The sequence below is a fragment of the Ixodes scapularis genome, unplaced genomic scaffold (assembly GCF_016920785.2).
Source record: "Ixodes scapularis isolate PalLabHiFi unplaced genomic scaffold, ASM1692078v2 PGA_scaffold3__209_contigs__length_174095766, whole genome shotgun sequence".
In the NCBI taxonomy this organism is placed as follows: Eukaryota; Metazoa; Arthropoda; class Arachnida; order Ixodida; family Ixodidae; genus Ixodes; species Ixodes scapularis.
Genome location: NW_024609868.1, coordinates 157,414,950 through 157,437,573, shown reverse-complemented (window position 1 = coordinate 157,437,573; position 22,624 = coordinate 157,414,950). Strand labels below are relative to the sequence as shown.

The following is a 22,624-nucleotide window of genomic DNA, read 5'->3' as shown; positions in this document are numbered from 1 at the left end:
ACTGCTCTTCTATGAAACACGACTGGGCTCCTCGACCCGTCTGTCACTGGCCATGTGTTCGGTCGCCAAGGGGGCTACGTGTTCGATCGCCCCATGTAAAGAATTGACAAGGCGCGGGCCGAGTGTTGCTGGCCGATTGGCGTTTCGATGCGAACAAGCTTTACTTGTTGCACTAATAATAATAAAAAGGGGCAAGCCGAGAGCAGCCCGTTGCCCGAAAACAGTGACGCTGGGGAGGTTGCGAGGGCGAAGCGGCAGCGATTCGTCCCGGGAACCGGTTTCCCCCCGGGGGACGGTCCCCAAAAAGAAAAAGAAAAAAATAAACAAAACCATTTTGCTTTTCACCAGGAAGTCCTCTCTTTTTCGTCATCGCCAAAACCACCGAGCAGGTAACTCAAATCCGCCCTCCCCCCTCTTTTACAACGCCTGCACACACACACTGCGCTTCTCTCTGCCCGGCTATGGGGAGAGGGTGCAGAACCGCCAGGGCCGGACAGCACGCTTTTTTAATAGTCGGCGGGAGAGAATGGTCTGAGGAAGCCAAGGAAGTCAGGAGGCCCCTATAGCCACTTTCTTTCCACTCGTGGGCGGTTTGTTTCTGACCGCCATGGAGATCTGGAACGTACCGGTTTCCTCCATCCAGAAAGGTAAGCACTGCTTCGAGGGCTCGCCCCTTGGTCTGTTTTAATCTGTGCCGTTCCTTCCTTGGTTCCTCAGGTGAACCCCAGTTCGGCGTTGGCCGCCTTCAGCACCGCTCGAGCGCCATCGTGTTCAGCGCATTCAAGGAAATGGTTGCGTGTGTCGGCCTACTGGCAACAAGCCTGGCAGTCGGGATCACCGTCCCACCACATGTAGTGCCTCCGCACCGGGATCATGGCACTGTGGATCGTGAGACGGCGGATGACGGCCGCTGTTCCGCCTTGTTCCTTTCGCCTCTTCGGCCGACTGCTTTCAGAAGCCTCCAGCGAGCGAAAAACACGCCGAGGACGCCGCCCCGACGACATCATGAACGAAACCGTGACTGCTCGGGATTTCTCAACGGTGACGGGATCTGCTTGCGAGTTCGTTGTTTTCACTAAACGTGCTTACTGAGACTTTGTATGTGTACGTGAGTGCACCTGCTCGGTTTTATTAGCTGAACTACCGTACATCAGGAATTTACCCAACGGCATTGTGAGTACTTTGAAAGATATTTTTCGTTGTGATAAAGGAGTCAGTTGTTCCTATTTGATATGATCTCTTTCGTCGACAGCTGCTTGCGCCCGGGTTTGAACAAGCGTTGGTTTTTATCGTCTTTTTGAGTTTTAATATGCATGTAAAACTCGATGTCCGCAATAAATTTTCAATAACGTTTTGAACTGAATTTTTGTCTATGGTTCAGTCATTTGGGCGTCTAAAGGGTTGATGGGCTAAGGGGTTTGGGTTGAAAAGCTGTGGGGCTGGAGGGTTTTTTCTGAGAAGTATACCTGAAGGGTATTTTTGAAGGGTCTTGAAGGCCTGGGAGGTCCCATAATCCTTCAAGGCTGATGGGCTCTAAGAATTATTCTCAATAGGAGACAACCTCTTGGGCAACCTCAAAGACGACGTTTAGGACGACCTCAAGGACGACCTCGAGGACGACATCTAGGACGATGCCTAGAAAAATTCAGCGTTTCCGCTCTGGTGAAAACCAGAGTGGAAAGGCTGGAAAGGTTGTCATCTATGAGCAAAGCCGGCAAGCCGATTTTCTGCATGCCGCCGTGGCTCGCAGATGGCGGTAGCTGTCCAGATTTTTGTGTCGACATTTCTTTGGGGGGGACACGATCCTGGGGAAACTACTCTTTAAAGGGATACTGAATCAAGGAATTTAGTGTCCATAATAAGTGGCGCACGTTCTTTCCACGAGCCAGCAGCCGCCGGTGTGCGCGAGCACACGCAACAAAAATGACGTCAAAGACCTCCATTTGCGGTTAAGATGACAGTAAAATGTGTGGGCTTTGGGCCATAGGAGAATAATGGCAAGTTTTTCATCTACACAGTGGTGTCTGGTGTAAAAGGTAAGCGAATAATTGGTCTAACAAGCACGTAGCTTTCACTTGTAGAGAAGAAAGCCTGTCTTTTTTCTCCTTTGGCTCGAAGCCCATGCATTTCACTCTCCTCTTAAGCGCGAATGGAGGCCTTTGACGTCATTTTCGTTCCGTTTGCTCGCGCACACCGGCGGCTGCTGGTTCGTGGAAAAAATGTACGCGACTTATTATGGGCACCAAATTCTTTGGTTCAGTATCCCTTTAACAGCTCCACTGTTAAAAATAATGTCGAAGCGTTAAGACGACAACTCTGGTCGTGATTGTTGATGCTTGGAACTTTCTAACAGCCGCCACCAGACACCAGATTTGTTTAAAAATAGCCAGGACTTTTTGGTGAATGAAGCTATAACATAGCAGGAGGTAGGCAGATGGACAGCGTTGAAAAATATTTAGTCCACCGATTGTTATGAAGGCCGAACGTGTCGGTGTCGCAGTTTTGAAGCGCCGTGAGTTTAGCTCAACACCATGCTACAAATGAAGCTTTGGGGTACTGCCGGATTACACTCAATTTTACAGAAAAATACGAATTGCGTGAAAAAAAAAAAAACCGGGCAGAAACACTTCCGATGGTGGTGTAAACACCGAACATATTTCAGCGATCTCACTTTCCTCGGTTAGGGCTATCTGCTTTGTCAGCGGATGAAGAGCATTTTGACCAGCTAGAGTGTGGAAAATACTCCCCGTATCATGTTTTGTGATCACAGTCACTGGTTGATGTTGTCCCGTGGTAATTACCGGCCCTTGAACGCACTCGCACCTTGTAGAGTCAAATATCCAGCAACGCAGCGCCGCACACGAACGAAAGCAAACAATCAAGATGGCGGAGTGCACTCCGTGTTGTTCCCGCCTTCATCGCGGTGCGACGGCGTGGTCGGACAACAAATCGGTCAACACGGTTGCCGGGCAGCAGCAACATTTTTCGCCACGGTTGTTGTTGCCGCGATGTGACATCCCCTACAAAAATATGTATAGACGTCCTATGTCCATACTTTTGCCGTTCTATTACCTCTTTGTCCATCCTATGGATTCCTGTAGACAGTTCTTAGACCGTCTATGTACCATTGGTTTGCCACAGAATGGACACAAAAACGCTATAGAGATCTTCGCGAAAGAAAAAGTTTTTCATTCCTTCCTATTTCCGTTCTATGGTCCCGGTGAATCTATGGTCATCCTATTTCCTCTCTATGGTGTGAGCTATACATTGGGACATTAACAAAGTGATGCCGGGTAGACGTTTTCTTTAGGTGTAGTGAGGTGTCCGAGTTAAAGAGTTGTTAATGAAGTTCCGGGTATCAATATGTTACATTGATGTCTAGAGGCTTATCCAACCTCAGGGTATACTCATTGTGGAGATGGAAGTGTTTAGTATGTGCCGGAATAATGTTTTTACTTTCTCAGTGGGAGGTAGGTGTATGGGGGTCGCTGCGGCCCCCGTAGATATTCGCAACTTTCACAACCCATAGTGGGCGCACTGGTTCCTATCAAAATTGCGGTCATCTGGATGATCGTCGTTAAAAAGCGGTATACTAGGCTGGGTCTGCGCGCGACGCGTAAGTAATTGTAGTTTTGCTATATACGCGCAGTATCAAAGATTTATTTTATGTTTTTTTTTCACGTCAGGAAAGTGTAGGCAAGCCATTTTATTATGATGCCAATCATCCAGGAGCTAGGGAGTGCGATTCTCACACCGCGGTACCACCATCGCTTAAAGTGGCTTCTCTATGGACCCCGTAGGGACTCCGTGCAGACCCTGTATTGCTTCCCTGCAGACTCCATGAGGAACCCGTGTAGACCCTGTATGGCTTCCCTGTGGACCCTGTATGGCTTCCCTGTAAACCTCTTACGTACTCCCTATAGACCTTGTATGGCTTCTTTGCAGACCCCTAAGGACCCTACACTCTTTAAAATGACTTTTACAGAGCACGTTTTTGCGTAAAAACAAATAGGGAAAAGCTCTTTTTGTAGAACCCTTTATTGGAGATCAGTGCAAACTGACAAGAGCGTGATGTCTGCATACACTTTTAGCTTACAGGGTTTTGCGGCACAATTAATATTTTCTTTTACAGCCAGGCCTCGCCGGCTACTTCAGGTAGCGCGTCCCGATTTGGGTGCGTCCTAACTTCGGTGGCAATTCGCGGCGTGTCCGCCTGGGAGACGGGAGTTGGCATCCCTGAAACCCCTCTTCTACCGTATATGTTTTGGCGCCAAAGTGGCCGATTAAAGCCAAAGCAGAACAGTCACATGCTGTCGAATATCGATAGTCCCAAACCAACACACGCAGTCGTGCAGTTATCCGAGTGGCCGCTGCAGGTGGAATGGTGGCGTTGCGATCGCAATTAGTTTGGTTTTCGAGTACAGATCGGTGTCACTTTTTCAGAGCAAGCTCTTTAGCAGTTTCCCAACTGACTGTCTCTAGAAACGTTGGTCGGTGCAGACCCCCTGCAGACAGAGTGGCTTCTCTGCGTACCTTGTAGCGACTCCCTGTAGAGCTTGTATGGTTTTTCTGCAGACCCCATGAGGACCCTGTGTAGACCCTGTATGGCTTCCCTAGGGACTCCTTGTAGACTTCGTATGGGTTTTCTACAAGCACCCTATAGACACCGTAAAGACCTTGTGTAGACACCCTATAGAGTCCCTATGGACTCTATATGGACCCTTGCCATAGAGAGGATATAGGATGACCACTCATCATCCATAGAATAGGACGTCCATAGAACGTCCGTTGGCCAATATTCTATAGGGCAGCCATAGGACGACTTCACGGAGGCAACAGAGGTCGTGGTCCGCCTATAGATGCCTTTTGTCCTCCCTATGGACGCTGGTCTATAGAACGTCCTAGAAGTGTCCATACATATTTTTGTAAGGGATGGTCGCCGTCAACACGATTTCCTCGTGGTGCCGGATACAGTAGTTTAAGTGTAGCCTCAGTGTGACAGGGCCTTAAGGGAGAAGGCAAACAATCTTTTTTAAAATGTTCGCAAATAGAAAAATGGCGCCTTAGGCACATTGCAAGGTCTACTCCTACCAAAAAGCAACTGTCTGTTTTCCCCAAATATTTAGCTTTGTTTTCAAAATGAAGTGTGAAGAAACCACGACATCTCTGTAGACCGACATAATAAAACCACGTAAAAACGAAGTTGTCTCATGATTCGAACGATACAATTTGTCACGTTTATATATAACATGATGACCTCCTGACACCTTGTCAATCAGTCACGGTTTGTGTGCATTTGCTTGTTTTTATCTAGTATGACTACCTTTTTTAAATTAAACAAATGACTCCTTAATTATCGAGCTGTCAATTAGTTTCGTACATTTTAATACAGTCCTGGCCGTCCAACATTAAGTGAGAGGTCGAGTGCGTCCTGTAACTTTTATTTTATCTTTCAGGGAATCACCTGGAAACGCTAGGCGTAAAATATTATTTCACATATTTCATATTTGAGGCAAGCATGGACACGAGAAATTTTTTTTTTAAATTAAAATATTTCTGATTGCAGAACAGCGCTTTGGTTTTACAAAGGAAATTGAAATAAATAACTGTGGGAAGGTTGCAGTCGCTACTATTTATTGCGAGTGTCTTGAGTAGTCGTAACTTAATAGACAAACTGAACGAGTCAGGTGCTTCAAATCCAGTTGCGCCAAGATCACTATGGAGCATCATTGTACTGAAGGAGTATACCCGCCAATATAAGCGTCTTCCGCACTTTGTGTGCAATCAACGTATCAATTATTCCAAGCAAAATGGACATCTTACAATTATGTTGTTTGTTTTGCATATTACAAAACAGAAAAATTATTTTTCAATGCCTCCAAGCACCGACACGGCATGTGACGACAAGATGTGCGCTTCTTTCGCCGGTATGGGGATATCAAAATGTCGCTATAGAAGAAACGACTCTATAAAGCTACCCGTCACCAGCGAAGTTTGATCGGCTGACCAAGAATGGAGAGGTCAAGAATAAATTGCTCATTTCATAAGCCAAAGTGACGATTATACAGGGAGCTTGGCGCTACTTTCGCGGAATTCAGGTACTTTGGTGCACGGGATCGAACTTTAAAATAACAACATGGAAATGAAAATTTCCACATTTAAACGTTTCAACGTCTCGTCCACAGGAAAAATTTGTTTTTTTCAATAAGAAGTTAATCGCAAAACCCAACATATGGGCAAAGTAAAAAAAAAAAAACTTCCCGCTGTTGTTTTTTGTTTTTTTTTTCTTAGCCCCTGCACATTTGAAGAAAAAATACTTCGTTCATAAAACAGAAAACAAAATGGAAACTAACAAGCTGCGTGGACAATATAAAGGCCCGTTCACACGATGCATTTTTCTCGCGCATCTTGTGTCGCGAAATGTAGTTTCGCGAAATGGTTGCGCCGTCTGAACGAGTCCGAAAAGGACGTGCGCATGTAAAAAACGTTGCGCGCACACCTCGTTTCTGGAGCGAGCTTTTGCTGAAACTTTGCCGAGTCCTGTCAATCACTCTGAGGGCGCCGCCAATGGCCGCTCAGAAACGCTCTCACGTGGCCTTTGAGGGGGGGCGAGCTGTTTGAGAAGACCACTTCATTGCCGGTGTTGTAGCCGAGCCAAATCCGAAAAAAAAAACCGAAACCACGAACGATGGATACTGCCGGCGCTTCCGCAAGCACGTCAAGCACCACTGAAGGAAAAGTGAGTAGCATATCGGAAAAAAATACAGCGATGAACGAAGACAATTAGCGCGAGTTGGCGAGGTTAGAATAGTGCTCATAGCGTTGTTGTCGCGACGATACCGCTGGATAAGAGACCATCGAGTAAACTGAAACCAAGTTTGCCTTGTTTTCAAGCGAACGTGATACCATGTGCGCTCTCTGAAACAGTTGGCAGAGTAAACTCGAGGCAGACATGGGCGCCGAGAAGTAACCAGATTGGGCACGTGGCGTTTCTGTAAATACCATGTGCATTGAGAGGAGCTTTTGCAATGAATTGGCTGCGTACGGGCTCGGCGCCGGCACATGTCCTGCACGTACAGGTTGCCACCTCAATTGGCTTAGCGCACACGCGAGATCACTCCAAGTAGTGCGGTATGTGAGAAAAAAAGTGAGTTGGCTGGACAAAATGCGCAAAGCAGGTCCCCAGATAAATAGCGATCTGATTCGGGGCTCACTCAAAACGGTGCATCGATGCGTGTTGATGTTGCACGTGAAGCGGTACGTGTGAGCGAGCACATTTCGCGAAACTTGAGTGTCGCGAAATTGTTGCGCGCCTAAAGGATGCATCGTGTGAACAGACCTTAAAATTGAGCAACGGCGGCAAACTTATTTCAAGACTTTGAGAGGAGACGTCCCAGGATCCGACGATCCTCAACTTGACAAACCTGTTTCAAGTCCGGCGCACGAGCCGCCTCGCGTCCGGACGGTTGAAGGCAGTGGCTCCGTTGTTGTCAGCGCGAGAAGTCGACGACTCAAAGCTGTCCATCGTAGCCAAGATGGCCTCGAGGGGAAACTGTCGACCCACGCCCACCACACTTACCGACGGGGTGGACGCGCTGGCTGACCACTCTAAAGTCGCCGGCGACTCCCTTTGGGCAGGTTTGTCTATAACTAACAGCCCGGTGTCCGAGGCGTCGTCGGCGGTGTCCACTTGAGCACCGATGTGAGCCTGAGGTGCCTCTGACGCCTCGGGGCGGGCCGTCTAGGTCTACGCAGGGGCGTCACTCGCTGCTCCGGAGGGGGCCGGTGTGCTCGGCGCTGACACATGGGGCATTGGCTCGAAAGGACCGACGTCTAGAGCTACTGCCGAGTAGCTTCTGCGCTGCATGCAGTCTCTCGCGGCGTAGTTGTGGCCGCAACGCTTGCACGGAGCGGTGCAGTCCTCTGTGTGTGGCCAAACATATGCAGAGGTTGCATCGTGGCGTGTGGCACGCCGCTCTGAATTTGCCCTCTTGACCGCAGCGTGCACAGACTCACCGGATGCCAAGGTACTCGCGCGTGACGCAGCGCCCAGTGACGAAGTTGGGCACCGCTGTCATTGTTTTCACGCGCACGACCCTTGTGCCGGTAAACAAGGTTGAACGGTCCTTAAACGACGGTTAAGAGACCCCGAGGATCCTGTCGTACGCCCAGAGGACTGCTTCAAGGGCGTCGTCCGGCACCAATTGCGGCAGTCGGAAAACCCACAAGCAAAACGATACGTGGCACCACCTGCTCCTGTTGGATCACGCCGTTACCAAGCAGAGGGTTACCCTGCGCCGCAAATTTCTGGACCGCCTCGGTGGAAAGAACTGCGGCGAGGAACTTGCTTCTTCCGTGGTGCTGAAGGTGCGTTTGTACGCCCTCTCCAACAAGAAAATGCACTGTGAAGATCATCTAGTCGGCTGGAACCTTGGACGGTTTCGAGAACAGGGAGGACTGAGCCATCGACGGTGTAGGAGCCATCTTGACGGGCCGCAGAGATGGCGGTCTCACGCGCGACGATGGTAGACGCGGGGCACAGGGATTCTTTCGCGATGGTACACTTGCTACGCTCGTAAGGCGTTGCGAGCCTTGCGACTAGAAGCGAACCATTGCCATGCTATCGCAATTTAAGTCCATTCGAATCTTCGAAGCTCCGAAAGGGTCATCTGAACAAGTTGCACCAAGATTGCTATGCCGCTTCATTGTACCGAGAGCGTTTCTGGCCAATGTAAAGATATTTGGGACTATGAATGTAATCAACCTATCACTTGCGCTTATCTCAACACCTCTCTTACAATGGTTTTGTTGTCCTTGCGTATTTTAAGATTGGAAGATTATATTTGATGCCGCCAAGTTCCGACGACCCCCGCAGGGGGCACCTGTGAAAGCAGGTGTTTGGAGAGTGGCGTCTCCACGGACCCCGAGCCATGCGGGTTCGCCCGCCCACGTCTGACTGTGCGTGGCTTTCCCGTGTCTGGGGAAAAGGGCATCCTGGTGGTTGAGCCGAGCCCGGGGCAGGGTTGGACCCTTCGGAGACCCCTGGGCGAGGCAATACACCACTTCGGCCCCCGCTTCTCATAGACGGGAGTCCTGGTAAGGCCCGGCCAGGATGATTCAGTCTAGTCGCCATTTCTTCTACTATCCCCTCCGATCTTTCACTTTTACCTTTCCTGTTTCCTTTACTTCTCTCTCACTTATCTTACTCCTTTTTCACCCCTCTTTGGCGGCAAGGGCTAACCTTGGGTGGCAATGGACCTCTGTCTTGACCCACACTTGGGTATAGTTTCCCGGCAGCACTGTTAGCGTAACGTCTCCAGCCAAGCCCTTCTTGTTATGGTGCGTTACCTTACCCCTTGTTGGGCTCGGTGGTGGGCGGTGCACCGCGGATTCTGAACACTCTTTGCCCTCCTATGGCGCCCCGCCCCTCTAAACCCCGTTCAGGGCAAGCCTTTAAAAGGCGTTGTCTTGAACCCAAGACCACTGACAAAGATCCTGAAATTGAAACATTTACAAAGTTTTTCATTGTTCATTCGCTCGATGAACATAAACCTGTTGCAAAGCTGTCGCCTTTTGTTGTTGCCAAGGTGCTGGAAAACCTTGTAGGGTTCTCCTACAAGGCTAAAAAGCAGCACTCCGGAGACCTCTTAGTGGAGGTAACCACCAAAAAACAAAGTGAAGCGATCCTGAAGTTGACTAGTTTTCTTGATGTCAAAGTGTCTGTTAGCCCTCACCGCACGCTCAACACCATCCGTGGGGTCCTCTCCGAGGACGACTTCTTGCACACTAGTGAGGAAGAACTCCTGGAGGGACTCCAAGGTGTTGGTGTCGTTGCTGTTAAGCGCATTATATTCCGAAAAAATGGTGAGGAAATCCCTTCCAAACACGTCATTCTTACAATTGAACGACACACACTGCCAGAAACCATCAAGGCAGGATACCTTAAGTGCCGCATCCGCCTCTATGTCCCCAACCCCCAGCGGTGCTTCCGTTGCCAGCGCTTTGGCCACGGATCGCGCGGCTGTCGAGGGAAGGAGACTTGCTCAAAGTGTGGCAGCCACGAACATCTAGCCGACATCTGTGAAGATGCCATTTCCTGCGCCAACTGCTAGGGTCCTCACCCTGCCTACTCTCGCTCTTGCCCCTTGTGGCAACAAGAGAAAGAAATCCTTACCCTGAGAGCCAAAGAAAACATATCGTATCCTGAGGCAAAACAAAGATTCTCTTTTTTTTCTAAAGGCACATACTCCGACGCGGCGCGCAGGGGCCCTCCACCGCGAACGGAATCGAAGGCCACCCAGGTCTCGCCTGAAGCCCTGGCAGTGGCCCTTCGGGCCCCCATCCCACCGCAGGGGCAGCAGCTCTCCCCACCTTCTGGAGGGAGTACACTAGCTGCCCTCAAGTCTAAGGACAGGCAGGCAATGCCATTGCCAGTCCTTACTTCGACGCCATCCCCCGGTGAGAAGGAGCGACACTCTCGCCCCAACTCACTGGAGAGGGCCTCCTCCAAAGAGCGGCACAACTCCCGTGCTGTTCCCCCAGTACCCGAGGGGTCGGAGCAGGCAGAGTTGAAAGATGCTCTGCCCAGCACCTCCGCTGCCTCCTCGGCTGGTCGCGGCCGGGGCCTGGCTCCCCGTGATCCAAGTCGAAAGAAAACGCTGACTAACACCAGCTACACAACTCAAGAGGCAGACTTGTCCATGGAGTTAGACGATTCGGCTGCTCCTGCTTCTGACCCGGATAGTATGGAGTGGCAGACGCAGACCCGTGCAGGGAAGAACAAAAAACCGGTTACTGCGCCGAAGTAATCCAAGTGGTCTCTCTCCTGAGTTTTAACCTTTTAACTACCGAGTTTTATTAATTTACATTTTCCGATATATACACATTTTATAAATGACAAAAGTAAATTTTATGCAATGGAACTGTCGCGGACTTTTAAGAAATATTGATGATGTAATCATTTCATGGATGAGCTTCGGCCGATAGCTCTTGCTCTTCAGGAAACTCATCTTCATGACCGCTCTCCTCATATTTTAAGACGTCACCGGGTCTTTAGGAAAGACCGTCTTAGTGACACGCCCTCTGGTGGCGTGGCAGTGGTTGTACAGGGTGGGGTTGCCTGCTCTGAGGTCCCACTCTGCACACCACTTGAAGCCGTGGCAGTGCGCCTTCTTTTAGATCGCCTCATAACTGTAGTATCACTTTATTTACCACCTAACACTCCATTACATCTTAGTGAATTGCAGGGTCTTGTAGGTCAACTCCCACAACCCTTTATGATTCTAGGCGATTTTAATGCCCATCACCCCCTATGGGGTAGTATTCGTCAAGACTCTCGTGGAGGTGTACTTGAACGTTTTTTATTGGCATCTGCGCTATGCCTTCTTAATGGGAGAGAGCCAACATTTTTCAGTGCAGCTCACACCACATTTACATCCATAGATCTGACGATCTCATCCCCCTCATTGTTTCCTTGCTCTACATGGAATGTTTCCAACAACCCTTTTGGCAGTGATCACTTTCCGATTGTTTTAGAGAGCGTTGTTCAGCTACCCTCACTTTTGAAACGTATCCCTAGGTGGAAGTTATATAAAGCTGACTGGTCACTTTTTGGGTTACATTCCACCTTGGACCCTTCTCTGCTTTCTTTTATGTCACGCGAAGATGCTACACTGTATATTACTGAGCAGATACTAAATGCTGCTGAGGTGTCTATTCCACGAACCTCTGGTAATGTGCCAAAAAAATGCAAACCATGGTGGAAAAAGGAGTGTGCCACAACCTTAGCGGATCAAAACAGGGCTTGGGGCAAACTTCGCAGATATCCAACATCATGCAATCTCGCAGAGTTCAGGCAGCGGAAAGCTAAAGCCCGTTGGACCAGGAAGCAGTCAAAATGGAAATTCTGGATGAAGTATGTTTCTTCTATAAATAGTTTTGTGCCTGCCAAGGAGGTTTGGGATAGATACAGGAAAATAAATGGAGATTATAGGTGCTTTGAGATTCCTACTTTTGATGCCCCTTCTTCATCTTTAGTTGACAACGGCAACATCCTTGGTGAACATTTTTATAACACATCCCGCTCGGCGAACTACAGTGATTCGTTCAGTAGATTTAAATCTCGTGCAGAGCGAGAAAACATATCCATGTCTGGAGGAGACTCTGAGCCTTATAACCAGCCTTTTACGCTGTGTGAACTTGAAATGGCACTTGACATAACGAGGGTTTCTGCTCCAGGGCCCGACGCAGTTCATTATGAAATGCTTCGTCGCCTTTCTTCTGAGTCCCTGAAAAGTCTTCTCTTGTTCTTTTTTTATTGTGGGAAAAAGCCTGCTTTCCCCATGCCTGGAAGCATGCACATGTCATCCCGCTCCTAAAGCCACAGAAAGACCCTTCACTACCATCAAGTTACCGTCCCATTGCTCTGACGAGCTGTGTCGGGAAAACATTTGAAAGGCTTATAAACAGGTGGTTAGTATACATATTAGAAAGGCAAAAGGTCCTTGACAAAAATCAGTGCGGGTTTTGCCGAGGTCGATCTACTCTCAATAATTTGGTTCGCCTGGAAACCGTTATACGCGAGGCATTTGTGAACAAGCAGCACTGTGTTGCAGTGTTTTTTGACTTAGACAAGGCGTATGATACCACTTGGAGATATGGTATCCTGAAAGACTTGTATGCTTGCAATATCCGTGGTAGGATGTTGCAATGCATTAAGTACTTTCTAACAAACAGAACCTTTCAAGTCCGGCTTGGCAACACCCTGTCTAAACCTTTTGTTCAAGAAAACGGATCCCACAGGGAGGCATTTTGAGCGTCACTTTGTTTATACTGAAAATGAATTCTCTCGCACGAATACTACCTCGGTCCATTTCCTACTCTCTTTATGCTGACGATATACAGATCTCCTCATCTTCTTGCAATCTTTCTAGTTGTGAGCGGCAGTTACAACTGGCTATAAACAAACTTTGTAAGTGGGCAGCGAAAATGGTTTCAAGTTCTCTGTTGCAAAGAGAGTCTGTGTGCCTTTCTCCCTACGTCGCGGGCTTTCCTTAGACCCAGCTTTGGAACTAAACGGTACTCTGATCCCCGTTAGGAAGGAGCACAGGTTTCTTGGTGTCATATTTTACAAAAAACTTACCTTCATTCCCCACCTGAAATTTCTCAAGAAAATTTGCCTCCGTTCCACATACCTTCTGAAAGTTTTGGCTCATAAATCATGGGGGTCGGATCGGAAATGTCTGTTGCATTCGTACACCGCGCTTGTGCGATCTCGTCTTGATTATGGCGCCGTGGTGTACGGATCAGCGCGCCCATCTGCTCTCAAGACGTTGGATCCTGTACATCATCTTGGCTTGCGGTTGGCAACAGGTGCTTTTCGGACATCGCCTTTACTTAGTTTGTATGCGGAATCAAATAAGATGTCGGTGTGTAAAAGACGTCAATACCTCAGCCTAACTTACGCGTCTAGGATCCCAGCAAACCCTGATCACCCAACGTATCATTCAGTACGAAGGTCTCAATTCTACCGTCTCTTTAAAAATAAGCCAAGCATTGTCAGACCGTTAAGTTTTCGTATAGAGCAATTTTGTTCCTCACTTCAACTTCGTCTGAACGAACTTAACTTAATACAGAACACAGTCTGCGTGGCACCCTGGAATGTGGTGCGTGATTGATTGATTTTGGGGGTTTAATGGCGCAAGAGCTACGAGGCCATCTGCGCCAAACGATAGTAACAATCAGCATGCTTTGGTGAGAGTTTTAACAAAGTGCAACCTAGGATTTGGTAAAGCTATATTTTGTATAAAATGCCAATGCTAGTAAGAAAGTCTATTACCCTGCTAAAAGGGACTATGGGACTCTCCCCCAGCAGGAGGGCCGGATAAAACGGGATCTGTTGTTGAAACAACTCGGGAAAATAAATACGATGCGTGGGCTCCAGAGCGGGACAGGACCAGAATATGTGTAAAATTGTAAGAGAATCACCACACTGATCACAAATAGGAGGATCTTCCCCCCAAATTAGGTACTTATGAGTGATGAAAGAATGCCCAATTCTCAGACGGCACAGCAAGGTTTCATAAAGACGACTCTTGCATGAAGAGCTTTCCCAAGCTCCAAGAACAGGCTTTGTAACGTGGAGCTTGTTTCCGCACTCCCTGTCCCATTCCAACTGCCAACAACGAAAAAGTGATAACTTTACTAAAGGCTTTATATCCTGATATGGTAAACAGAAAGACGATTGGACAAGGTTTCCCACGGACCCTGCAAGCCTGTCGGCCTTCTCGTTGCCCTCTATGCCAACGTGCCTAGGTACCCAACAAAATGTTATGCTTTGACCATCATGTAGAGCAGCGTTGAGTTTACTCTAAATTTGTTGTACAAGCATGTTTTTAGTGTCTTTAACAGAGCGAACTGCAACAATCACACTTTGAGAATCAACAAAAAGAACAGCCCTAGTTATTTTCTTATGTAGAATGTAGTCTATTGCCATTGATACTGCATAGAGTTCTGCAGTAAAAATGCTAGCAAACGAATTAAGTCGCTTAACTTTAGAGAAGCGTTCTGAATACACAGCGCAGCCAACGAAAGATGAAGTCTTGGCGCCATCTGTGTAAACATGAAGATAACCATCATACTTGATTTGTACTTCACAAAACTCTTGCAGTATTACTGCATGGGAAATGCCATGTTTGTTAAATTTTGTGAGCGACCAGTCACAGGCAACTGGCAGTGTCTTCCAGGGTGGAATACGGTCGTCGACATTTCGAATGAGGCCGACCTGGTCCAATAAAAGATGCAGTGAAGTGCAAAGTTCTTCAATGCGGGAGCTTAATGGTGTCACAATGCTTGGCTTGTTGTTAAAGAGACGGGAAAACCTCGACCTTGTAAGGGAAGAATAAGGGGGTTGAGGGTCAGCCAGAATCTTAAAAGCATACGTTAGGCTAAGATAGGTTTGTCGTTTGTTCAGTGATAGCTCATTAGCTTCTGCATATAAACTGGAGACAAGGGATGTTCGGAAAGCACCAGTTGCTAGTCTCAACCCCAGGTGGTGAACTGGGTCCAACATCTTGAGGGCAGATGGCCGGGCCGATTCATACACTATCGCACCATAGTCAAGACGAGATCTTACAAGGGCATTGTACAACCGTAGAATACATTTTCTGTCAGAACCCCATGACTTGTGAGATAGAACTTTCAAAAGATTCATAGACTGAAGACATTTAGTTTTTAAGGCTTTCAGGTGTGAAATAAAACTAAGCTTTTTATCAAATATCACACCAAGAAATCTGTGCTCTTTCCTGACAGGCACAGGGTTTCCATTTAGTTCCAGTGATGGGTCCAATGACAGCCCACGACGCAAAGAAAAGGGCACACAAACTGTTTTGGATGCAGAGAACCGAAACCCATTTTCGTCAGCCCACTTGGAAAGTTTGTTTATGGCTATCTGCAATTGGCGCTCACAGCTGGAAAGGTTACAAGAGGAAGACGAGATCTGTATATCATCAGCGTAAAGGGAATATGAAACAGAAGGGGGTAGCAGTCGTGCAATTGAATTGACTTTTAGCACAAATAAAGTCACGCTCAAGACTCCTCCTTGAGGGACTCCATTTTCTTGCACGTAGGAGTCAGATAGGTTGGAGCCAAGACGAACTTGAAAAGTCCTGTTTGTTAGATATTCCCTTATGCATTGCAGCATACGGCCACGGATATTACATGCATACAGATCTTGAAGAATCCCATGTCTCCACGCTGTATCATATGCTTTCTCAAAATCGAAAAAAACTGCGACACAGTGCTGCCGGTTTACAAATGCCTCACGTATCACAGTTTCCAAGCGTACTATGTGATCGAGAGTAGAACGACCTCGGCGGAATCCACACTGGTTGTTATCAAAGGCCCTCTGTTGTTCCAATACATAAACCAGTCGCCTGTTTATCAGCCTTTCAAACGTTTTTCCGAGGCAGCTCGTCAGTGCGATTGGGCGGTAACTTGATGGCTGTGAAGGATCTTTATTAGGTTTTAGAAGGGGAATAATATGTGCATGCCTCCAAGTCTGAGGAAAACAAGCCTTTTTCCATAAGGAATTAAAAAAAAGAAGAAGGTTTTCAAGGGATTCCGTGGACAGGTTACGAAGCATTTCATAGTGAAGCCCATCGGGCCCAGGAGCAGATAGCTTTTTTACATTAAGGGCCATCTCAAGTTCATATCGCGTAAAAGGCCGATTATAAGAGGCTGCCTTTCCTCCAGTTACGACTAGCTTTTGTTGCTCCGCACGGGCTTTAAACTGTGCAAAGTTAGCACTGTAGTTGGCTGAGCTGGATGAATTATAAAAATGTTCTCCGAGGATGTTAGCTATGTATTTTAATGACGAACAAGGAGCATTAAAAGTTGGGATGGCAAAGCACCTATAATCCCCATTTACTTTCCTATATCTGTCCCAGGCCTCTTTGGCAGGGACAAAACTAGTTAGAGAAGACAGGTACTTCATCCAAGACTTCCGTTTTGCCCGCTTCCTAGTCCAACGAGCCTTGGCTTTTCGGCGCTTGAACTCCACAAGGTTGTGCGAAGTGGGATATCTACGAAATCTTTCCCAGGCCCTGTCTTGATCTGCCAGGGTTGTGGCGCACTCCTTATTCCACCAAGGTTTACATTTTTTTGGCACATTGCCAGAAGTTTGTGGAATAGAGCGCTGAGCAGCCCTTAGTATCTGCTCAGTAACATGAAGTGTAACGTTCTCGGGTGACATAGAAGAAAGAATCGAAGGATCTAAAGTGCAGTGAAGATTAAAAAGTGTCCAATCAGCCTTGTCTAATTTCCGCCTAGGGGGACGCTTTAAAAGATTAGGCAATGGAACACTACTTTCTAAAACAATAGGATAATGATCACTTCCAAAAGGGTTATGAAGAACCTTCCATGAAAAGCAAGGAAGTAATAAAGGTGAAGCGATAGAAAGATCAATAGATGTGAATGAGTTGTGTGTCGCACTAAGAAAAGTTGGTTCTTTCCCGTTAAAAAGACACAGCCCAGAAGACAACAAAAGACGTTCAATAACTCTACCCCGGGAGTCTTGACGGGTACTACCCCACATGGGATGATGAGCGTTAAAATCACCCAAAATTAAAAACGGTTGAGGAAGCTGTCCTACAAGTCCCTGCAGTTCTTGAAGATCCAAAGGAATATTTGGTGGCAAGTATAAAGAAACAAGCGTTGCGAGGCGGTCCACGAGGAGACGCACTGCAACAGCCTCCAGAGGTGTGCGGAGTGGAACTTGAGAGCAAGCGACTCCACTCTGCACAACTACTGCAACACCACCAGAAGGAGTGGAAGCGGGACGGTCTTTCCTGAAAACCTAATGGCGCCTTAAAATGTTAAAAGAATTAGAGTGAAGATGGGTTTCTTGCAAGGCAAGAGCGATGGGTCGAAGCTCATCCATGAAATGATTGACATCATCAATATTTCTTAAAATACCGCGACAGTTCCATTGCATAAAATGTAACTTTGTCATCTATTAAAAAGTGTGTAAATATGTAAATATAAGGAGATAAAACCTAGCAAAAGAAATAAAACTATGGAGAGCGAACTCGAGCTAAGTGGAAGATGTGATCACAATAAAACAGCTATCGAAGCTATCACTTGGGCGCTACTACAGGTTGCTTCTTTTTAGATTTACGAGAAGCTGTCTCCCATTCCATACCGTCCTGGTCGGACCCAGGAGTAGACTGACTGTCAGCATCAGTTGCTATCTCCATGTCCTGGGAAGTGTCCGATGGATGGAGCATGACAGAGCTGGTCCGGCCTGGCATGCGCGGGGGAAAACCCCGGCCACGACCGGATGGAGGAGTGGCGGACGAACTGGGCGAGGAGTCACCCAAGCTTGTCTTGACACCTCCTTTCACAGGAGCTGCATGGGTACCATGCTGCTCCTTCGGTAGGGGGACAGAACCCGGGACAGAACATCGAACGAGGTGAGCGGTTTTTATCTTTGTGACCGCCCCACTGGAACGCTGTAAAAGAGCTGGGTGCGTGTTCGTGAACGGCAAACGATGGAGTGGCTTAAAGGAAAACGTGGAGTCAAACGGGAGCAAACCACAAGGCGCATCAGCGAGGCGTCGGCGGGACTGGAGACAGCGGATCTGGCCACGGTGACTGCCTGGCGAGAACGAATCAGCGCATGCAACCAGTCGCTTCGGTCTCTAAATGCGGAGATCGAGGATCAAGTGCCACTAGAAGAGCTCGTCGCGGAATACGCGACTGTATCCGAATACGACGACGACGCCACCCGAGTTCGAGCGCTGCTGGGTTGCAAAATTGCATCGCTACGACAAAAACAAAAAAAAAAAAGAAAGACTGTCAACGCCGGCGCCCTTGAACGAGACCACATCGGCGACAGCTTCAGTACCTCCTCCCAACAGGACAAGCGGAGTGAAGCTCCCGAAGTTGCGACTCCTGACATTCAACGGAGATGTCAGCGGTTGGCAGAGCTTTTGGGAACAATTCAGTGGTGCTGTTTACAACAACGACAGCATCACACGATCGGAAGAGTTCCACTACCTTCGCACACTCGTCACCGGGCCAGCTGCTGCCGCAAACGCAGGACTACAGACGCAGGACGACATTGCCATCCACATCCTGACGCAGCGGTTCGGCGACAGGCGAAGAATTGAACAAGACCATCTGGCGAAGCTCCGATCTCTGCCGCCGGTGGCGTCCGCGAATGACACAAGGGGACTGAGGAAAATCTACGACCATGTGCAGACCAATATCCGAGGGCTAAGAGGTCTCGGTGTGGAATCGTCGACTTAACTTCACAATGATGTCGGATATTCTTCTCAGGGCCCTGCCGGAGGTGATTGTGCTGAACTACCACAGGCGGCCGTCGGGCAACACCGCCTACGGGGCGTCCGGGACGTCGGAGAGAAATCCAACGTCACCGAATGCAACAGGACAAGACGCCGGCCGCTCAATCGACTCGCTCTCCTCTGCAAGGATCTGTCCCTCACCGCTGCAATCCAAAGATGCCGAAGGTGAGCTCGCCGAGATTCTTGGGTTTCTTCATGTCGAGGTAGAGAGCAGGGAGAGAGTCGGAATTGCCGCAGAGACTCGCCACCCGAGGCAGACCCCAGCTCGTGAGGCTACATCGAACGGCGGGGACACGCGACGTGGCCAACCGCAGCTGTACTGAACGCAAACGCACTCGGCTGCTTTTTCTGCCGATCTGCAGAACATCAATCTGAGTCCTGCTCTGGCGACCTCGTACTTGAACAGAAGAAAAGGAGGTTGGCAGAAGACATGAGGTGCTTCCGATGCACAACCAGAGGACACCGCGCCAAAGACTGCCGACGGAAGGTGAAGTGTGCGTCATGTGGAGGAAGGCATGCAAGCTCGATGTGTGACCCTAACTGGACCCCACCGAAAAGTGTTAACACCATTCTCAACACCGCAAGCGTCGTTAACTCCAACGTTACGATGGACTCGGGGGTGCTTCTGCAGACTTTCCGAGCTTCCGCCGTAGGAGATCGTGCAACCAGCCACTTGCGAGGCGTCATCGACGAAGGAAGCCAGCGGACTTTCATACACACGGACGTCTCAAGAAAGCTAAATCTCCGAGTGATCCGTACTGCGAACCTTCAGTTGAACACCTTCGGGGAAACATCGACACGCGCCCAACGACGCAGGCTGGCTGAGGTGCGCCTTCGTAGTCAGCATGACGGAAAAGAGTGTGTCCTCGAGGCTATCGAAGTACCTTCCATTCGCAACGACATCCTGCAAGTGCCGGTGGACTACGACTTCGTGAGAAGCATCGAGGCTGACGGAGGACTCATCGCGGACATGACACTGACCCAAGGTACGGAGCCCCGACGTGGCATCAGTTTTCTTCTTGGATCGGACCAGCTTTGGAAGGTCACCCGAGGCGAGGTTCGTCTGTTCAGAGAGAATGAGAGCATGGTCGCAATCGAGAAAATTTTCGGTTGGACCACCCAGGGTCCGATTTCCTTGCACAGCACCCTGTCGGGTAGTACAAACACGATGGTTTGCGTTCTGAAGATCAACACGCGGGCGCAGGACGAAAATGAGGCGACACTCCGTCGCTTTTGGGAGCTCGATAGCCTCGGAATTACGGATGAGCCGAAAACCGACAGCGAGGAACTGGAGGCTGTAAAAAGACAGTTTGAACGCACAATCACGAAGGTACACGGACGTTACGAAGTTGCATTGCCGTGGAAGGAGGCTGGACAAGACCTCCAAGACAATCGAGTCATGGCTCACAAACGACTGGAGGGGCTCCTCAAACGACTATCCCGCAACGAGCAGCTTCTTGATGAGTACGACCGATCTATCAGAAACTACATGACGGCTGGGCATGCGGAAAAGGTGCCCTAGCGGGCACCTCAAGCTGACACTCAACGAGTTTACTACATGCCGCACCAGGCAGTAGTACGCAGCTGCTCCAGCACCACGAGACTCCGGATCGTGTTCGATGCGTCATCACATAGGCCGGGATGCAGCTTACTGAATGAACATCTGGCAAAGGGCCCCAAGCTTAACGCCGACCTGGTGGGAATCTTGGTGCGATTCAGGCTATTTCAGGTCGCCATCACAGCTGACATTGAGAAGGCGTTCCTGCAGATAGACGTTCGCACAGAGGACAGAGATGCTCTCCGATTCTTGTGGTTCGAAACGAAGCCAACATCAGGACCAGCAGCAAACATCGAAGAATGAAGAATGACCAGAGTGCCGTTGGGGACCACCTCAAGCCCCTTTCTATTGACCGCAACTCTAATGCACCACCTGGATAACGTGAAGGAGCAACACAGGGAGACAGCTGATCGTTTGCGGAATGCGTCTTACGTGGACGACCTACTTATCGGAGCCTCCGACGTTGGTGAAGCCAGACAGATTCACAATGAGGCCAACGCAATCATGGTGAAGCCGGAATGCGACTCCGCAAGTGGGCGTCCAATGCTGCGGAACTACAGTGTGGATTTGATGAGACCGAGGAACCACAAGCATCCCAAGAACCAAGGAAGGTTCTCGGACTCGTTTGGCGGCACAACCAAGACAAATTGCTGATTCCCATGGAAGGAGTATTGCATTTCGTCAGCACTACAGCAAACACCAAGCGTTCTGTGCTACAGGCATCGGCTCGAGTTTTCGACCCCCTGGGCCTTATCGCTCCGTACATGATTCGGGTCAAGATCATATTCCAGCAGCTGTGGGAACGTGAAATCGGCTGGGATGCGGAGCTGCCTGACGACCTTTCCGAGCTGTGGCAGCGGTGGTGCATGGAACTGCCACTCTTGACCCTACTGAAAAAACCCGTATAAAAATTCATACTGGTTGACCCGTATATCTCATACGGTGTTATGGGATACGGGTCTCCCGTATGCTACTGGAAACCCGTACCTGTACAGGTTGACCTATTCAGATACAGGAACCCGTTCGGATACGGGGCCCGTACCGGTACGGGTTGACCCGCTTAAATAAGGGAAACCGTGCCTGTACGGGTTGACCCGTTTATATATAGGAACCCATACCTTACAGGTTGACCTATTTAGATATAGGAACCGATATCTATGCATGTTCATCTGTTCAGATAAAGAAACCTATATCTTTAAAGGTTTATCCGTTCTGATGCAGTAATAGGAATCAACATGGTGTCCAACGTTTGCAAACGGATGGATGTATCTTTGCAGGTTTAACAATTCGCAGGCATTTGTCATGCAAAGAATGAGCATGAGCCAGGTCATTTCAGGTTATATATGTATTTAGTGAACGCAAATTGGCATCTGCAGAACACCAACAAGAAGCTTAACCTCTAAGCAAGCTTAGAAGTCAAACTTCTAGTTCATATCCTGCAGTAGGATATTAACAAATTTGCATACTGCAGTAGATTCACCCGAGCTGTCCTCTTCCTTGGAGAGGCCTCTCGAGGATGCCTCCATAGGTACTTGTTGAAGGCATCTGCAGGGGAAAAGAATACAACAATAAGTCATATATATCTACAGTTTCCTGAAAAATTTAATATTTTTACTTCCTGCAATTATAAGCAAGCAATTTCCACTACAATTTATGCTTTGTTAATATCTTGTGATACCATGTAGACCCCAAGAGCAGGCATGCATGATTCGGCCCGAAAGTTTTGAAGATGTAGACCCAACAGCAGGCATGCATGATTCGGCCCGAAAGTTTTGAACCAGTTCAGACCGAGTTCAGAGGAGTGCAGAAGCAGTGCGCAAGTCGGGCTGCGGCTGCGTGACCTTAAGCTGCAGCGTTACAAACGACCCTGTAATTGGTTTCCGAAAGACCGAAGAGTTGCCACCTGTTTCTGCATGAACGCTGAACCGACTTCGGCCAGCGCAAGATTCTGTGGAACTGAGGCTGAGCTCGTGCAGCACTGGAATAAATCGAACAGGCCAGTTCAGCGTCCAAGCAACTTCCGGTTGAATCTAATGAGTCAGTTCTTACACTATTTGAACTAGATCGGCCAGCTCAAGCAAATCGAAAAGACCTAGTGTGACTTTCCACAACTATGCACTTAAAGTTTGCTTGCAACAGTGTGTTCCTTGCATTTCAGTGTTTATGAAAATTATAGACCTTGGAGCAGGGGACAAAAAGGAAC

General features: G+C 48.6%; 1 protein-coding gene across 1 annotated transcript in view; it reads left to right on the top strand.

Annotated features, from left to right (window-relative positions):
* LOC115324003 overlaps positions 1-21,329 on the top strand; it is a 135,873-nt gene extending 114,544 nt beyond the window's left edge. Inside the window, exons 12-15 of the mRNA XM_042292938.1 lie at positions 18,417-18,644; positions 18,838-19,028; positions 19,226-20,193; positions 21,141-21,329. Of these exons, the coding sequence (XP_042148872.1) occupies positions 18,417-18,644; positions 18,838-19,028; positions 19,226-20,193; positions 21,141-21,329 (1,576 nt within the window). The remainder of the gene's footprint in view (positions 1-18,416; positions 18,645-18,837; positions 19,029-19,225; positions 20,194-21,140) is intronic.
* The last annotated feature ends 1,295 nt before the right edge of the window (positions 21,330-22,624 follow it).